Source organism: Diadema antillarum, unplaced genomic scaffold, assembly GCF_040938485.1.
Source record: "Diadema antillarum isolate AM-2024a unplaced genomic scaffold, OU_Dant_1.0 seq00000369_RagTag, whole genome shotgun sequence".
NCBI lineage: Eukaryota > Metazoa > Echinodermata > Echinoidea > Diadematoida > Diadematidae > Diadema > Diadema antillarum.
The window spans coordinates 159,137-164,446 of NW_027271370.1; the positions used below are offsets into that span (position 1 = coordinate 159,137).

General features: G+C 46.8%; 1 protein-coding gene across 1 annotated transcript; it reads right to left on the reverse strand.

Moving 5' to 3' along the window:
• Positions 1 to 354: 354 nt before the first annotated feature.
• LOC139731399 (uncharacterized) lies at positions 355 to 5,028 on the reverse strand. Its single transcript, XM_071642288.1, has one exon. It carries the CDS (start codon positions 5,026 to 5,028, stop codon positions 355 to 357), a length of 4,674 nt encoding a protein of 1,557 aa, XP_071498389.1.
• Positions 5,029 to 5,310: the final 282 nt, after the last annotated feature.

The window sequence follows — 5,310 nt, forward strand, 5'->3', positions numbered from 1 at the left end:
TGTCGCAACGCTGAAAGAAATAACAGAAATAAAAACAAGCATCATATTCTTTGCTTCGCACATTTTGTTCTTAGCAAACAAAACATGTACATAGGAGTTACTGAACTTATTGAATTTTCTGCATGTATATGTCCATATTAACACCTGTCTACAGCCAACCATGTTGCCTGTACATTTAAAGTAGACTTCCATAATAATGCATCTTTGTAACATGAAGAAAAATCTTATAATACTGTACTGACGTCAAATATATGCAATAAACACTGTATATAAAAAAAAATGTTTTGCCAGAATTTGTTATTTTGGCTTTACTATGTTCCATTTGAATTTGACCGTCTACTCTGTGTTGTAGGTTCACACTAGGCGGCTCATGGCATCTGCAGCCACATTGTCTTTGCCCTTTACAGAGACGAGCCTGAACCTGTGCTCCTGTAGGCTCATGCACCATCGCATGATTCTTGTGTTGTGCATTTTCTTCGCCTGTATGTACGTTAACGGCTTGTGATCTGTGTGGACTTCGAAAGACCGGCCACACAGATAGAACTCGAACTTGCGAATGGCCCAAACAATCGCAAGACACTCCTTCTCGATAGTGGCATAACGCCATTCCCTCGGAAGGAGTTTCCGACTTGCGTAAGCCACTGGGAAGTCTTCGCCATCCCGTTCTTGCATTAAAACAGCACCTAGGCCAGTGTCTGAGGCATCGACCTTCAGCTTGAATACCTTGGTCTCATCGGGTAGGTGCAGAATGGGTGGCTTGATCAAGCTCTTCTTCAATCCGAGGAATGCTTGTTCTTCGCCTTCTCCCCACTTCACCTTCTCGGGACTTCCCTTCTTCGTGAGATTTGTGAGGGGCAATGCCACATCGGCATAGTTGGGTATAAAATCCCGGTAATAGCCGGTAAGGCCTAGGAAGGATCTGACCTGCTTCTTGGTCACCGGTCTTGGGGCCTCGGCAATCTTCTTTGTGAGACGTTCGCTCGTCTGTAGGATCCCCTCACTCACCTCATGGCCAAGGAACTCTATGGACTGAAATCCCAGCGCACACTTGGTTGGTCGAGCTGCCAAGTTGGCCTCCCGCAGTCTACTCAACACGGCTGAGAGTGTGGCCACATGTTCCTCCCACGAGTTTGTGTGCACCAGCACATCGTCAATATAGGTCACCACATTGGGAACACCCAATAGCAGCTTTCTCATCATCTTCGTGAATTGGGCCCCCGCTGTGACAAGTCCAAATGGCATGTATCTGAATTGGAATTGTCCTATCGGTGTCAGAAATGCTGTCTTGGCCTTGTCTGAGTCTCTCAAAGGGAGCTGCCAGTATCCCTTTGATAAGTCCAATTTACTGAAATACTTGCTCTTTGCAAGTGACGCAAACAAGTCTTGCTGCACCGGCATCGGCTCAGGATCGAAAACCGTAACCTTATTAAGGCGCCGAAAATCGATACAGAAACGGTTGGTTCCATCCGGTTTCTTTACCATCACAATCGGATGACCATAGGGAGAGTCAGATGGTTCAATAACACCCAATTTCATCATCATCTCAACCTCCTTCTGGATTTCACCTTGCAACGCTTGGGGTACGCGGTATGGTGGTGACCGCACCGGTTCGTCTGTGGTCAAGTGTATCTTGCACTCTGCAATACTTGACTTCTTTGGTACATCTGTGAACACATCCTGATACTCACACAATAATCGTCTGATCTGCTCTTGTTTCACCTCGTCTAGGGAAACATCCAGCTGTACATCCTCAACGAACTCTCTCTGAATCGGACAAGGCATTTCTGGTATCTCAGTGACCACATCATCGTTGTTTTCCATGCCTTCGTCACTCCACAACTCATCTACACCACCATCATGGCACACCTCGAAACAACTTCCAGCAGTTTCTTCCTCTGCTACCCTGCTGAAGTATCGCTTGAGCATGTTTATGTGGAATGTCTTTTTCATGCCATCTACATCCACTACGTAGTCATAGTCATACTTGGCACCGACCACCTCATATGGCCCTTTCCATTTGACCAAGAGCTTGTTTTGCTCCGTCGGCAGTAACACCAAGACTTTGTCTCCGATCTTCAACTTCCGTTTCTTCGCACCTCGATCATAGTAGGTCTTGTACCGCTTTGCCGACTGCTTCAAATTTTCCTGTGCCATCTGCCATGACTCAACAAGTCTCTTTCTCAACTCGATGACATACTCATACTCACTCTTTCTTTCTGGCTCGACAGCATCGTTTGTCAACAGCTCTCTCAAAACCTCCATGGGTCCTCTCACATGCCGACCGTATAGTAATTCAAATGGAGAAAAACCCAGGCTTGAGCTTGGTGCCTCTCGCAAAGCAAACAAAAGGGCAGGAAGATACCTATCCCATTGGCGTGGCTCCTCTGTGCACAACCGCTTCAAAGACGATTTCACCACAGCATTATACCGTTCCACTAGCCCGTTGCACATGGGATGGTATCGGGAACTCGTCAACTGCTTGATTGACAATAACCGGCAGACTTCTTTCATCAAGTCAGAGACAAATTGGGGTCCTAGGTCAGACATAACCTCTTGCGGTATACCCACTCGACTGTACACTGTCACCAGTGCTTCTGCGACATCGACTGTCGTTATTGACTTCAACGGAATCGCTTCCGTATACCTCGTGGCATAATCTACAATTGTCAATATGTAGGTGTGACCACGTTCAGAGGGAGTGAACGGCCCCATCAAATCGATGGCGATACGCTGAAATGGTACCTCGATTGTTGGTAGTCTACCTAACTCCACCTTGGGTACTTTGCCTTTGCTGATGGTCTTCTGACATACATCACATGATCGGCAGAAATTGGCAATGTCTTCATACATGCCCGGCCAAAAGAACTGTGTCTTTACCTTTGACAATGTGTTGTTGATCCCTAAGTGACCGCCAAACAATGACTCATGTGCCAAATGCATGATATCAGCACGATATGCCTTTGGCACCACAACAAGTTTTGGGCCAATCCCCTCTGTCGGGTTTTCCGGATCTCTTTCCTGCCTCAATAGGCACCCCTGATCTACCCGGAACAGATACCTGGAATTATCAGTCACACCAACCTTATCCCACGATGCTCGAAGAGTGGGGTCATCTTTCTGTTTCTGACGAAACTCTGGCGGATCTGCGACTTTGACCGAATCGACCACAACTAACCCCTTCTTGGGTTTTGTACTGCGTGCTTTTTGGGCCCGTGTCTCCACAGCCATGACAGCTGGCACTCCACTGTCATCATTCCTGACTGAACACTCTGTCTCGCCCAACACCTGGTCTTCCTTCTGAGATCGGGTTTCGACTGCCATCACCTGTGGATCATCTTCTTTCACCTCAGAAAGATTGTCAACCTCTTCCTTATCAACGCCATCAACCTTGGTATCTACAATTTGCTCACCATCTCCAATGACGTATCTACCACCATCATCCTCCTGATCAGCATCGTCACTCATTGCTTTGCCCCCTCTGGGCACCCACTTCAAATCTGGATCATTGGGCTCACGTGCACCAGTGACATTCCCAACAATCACTTCACACAAGCAATCCGGCATACACAATGCTTCAATCTCACCTGAAAAATATGGGGAGTCTAACTCTACCTTGGCGACTGGAAATTGCTTGACTGTTCCATCAATCAACCTCACTGTTTGACACTTCCCAGTCAGCTGATGTTTCTCAACCAGTCTGGACTTAACAACACATGTACTGCATCCTGTGTCACGGAGTACTGAAATTGGAACTTCACCAGGATATAACCTGCCTGAAACAACTGGCATACGATTCATCATCGCACTTACTTGTCCGTAAGCCATTCCCAGCTTTTCAACTTTCTGATACCCGTCCAAGGGCACATGATTTCCAACAGGCATGCACGCAGCTGATTGCCCTGTTGCCTGTGGCTGTTTGCCACCCCCGTCATTTGACCTCAAACTACCTATTGAGTTTCCTGGACTGCCAGCTGACGGCGTGCTAGCATCCATGTTTGACCGTGTCATTTCTGATCCTTCAGTTAGCACCTCTGTACCAACCATTGCTTGAGCTGATTTCACACGCACCATGGGACAATCCCTCTTCAAATGTGTAGGACTCCCACACTGATAACAACCCCTCGGGCCATCTCCGCGCCCAGCCCCATACTGGGTCTTCTTACCCTGTGATGGCTGATTCCTTCCCCTCACTTCAAATGGGCGCTGTGGGGGTTTCGGACTGCCTGGTGTGTTTTTCACACCACCTTGTGAGGGCTTTGAACCTCCCCATTTCTGATTCTGATCAGATGTCTTTGATTGCTGTCCAAATGTGTGCACACCATGTGCATTTACATACACATCAGCATTCTTACTGACCGCCTCCATTGAATCACAATCCCTTTCTTTCAAAAATGCCACCACTTCCTTTGAACAATTATTCAAAAATTGTTCCCGTAGGACCAGATCAAACAACTTATCATACTCTTCATCGATCCCTGACAACTCAATCCACTGCACCAGATACCCTCTGAGCCTCGTCGCAAAATGATGTGGCCTTTCTCCTTTCTCTGGCCGTGCAGTCCTAAACTTCCTGCGATACCCTTCTTCAGTCAACTGAAAATGCACCATCAACTCCTGTTTGACTCTTGCATAATCGTCTCTATCAGCAGGCTCCATTCTGTTCACCACTTCAAGGGCTTTGCCACTCAGATTTGAAATCAGATATAAGGCCTTGAATTCAGTAGGGATCTTCTGACTGTCAGCAAACAACTCAAACTTGTTGATATAGGCATCGAACCTATCCCGATTCTCGTCAAACTTGCCTATTTTCAAGTGCAAACCACTCAAATCCACATGCGTACTGGAATTTGTCGATCTCATTTCAGCCATTTTCATTTCATGTTCCCGGACCTTGGCTCTTTCCTCAGCCCGCATTTTCTCTGCAGCCTCATCACAACGAGCATTCACGAAACTATTCAACTCTCCACCGGAGTAACCAAGTTCCCTACCAAGGGTGGCAAAGTCTCTAATTTGTTCTGGAGTTGCCATCGTATCATCCAACAACAGCCAACCAAAAGAACATCAACCAGGAGAAAAATCCACTCCCAATTCACAACAATTCACTGAATACTCCGCTCAGACTTTTAACTGCGAATTTGACACAACCTCAACCAGGTCTACTCTTAACCAGTACACACCTCAATGGTTACATGCATACACTGCATACAATACCATGCTCAACTACATGGCACCTTAAATCAACCACATGATAAGGAAGCCTTTAATTTTCTTTACCTGCCTATGGCTGTGTCTTACACCACCTAACATAGA

What these genes read in the sequence shown, in the direction of transcription:
- LOC139731399 (XM_071642288.1), bottom strand. Translation starts at nt 5,028, where the DNA reads ATGGCAACTCCAGAACAAATTAGAGACTTTGCCACCCTTGGTAGGGAA.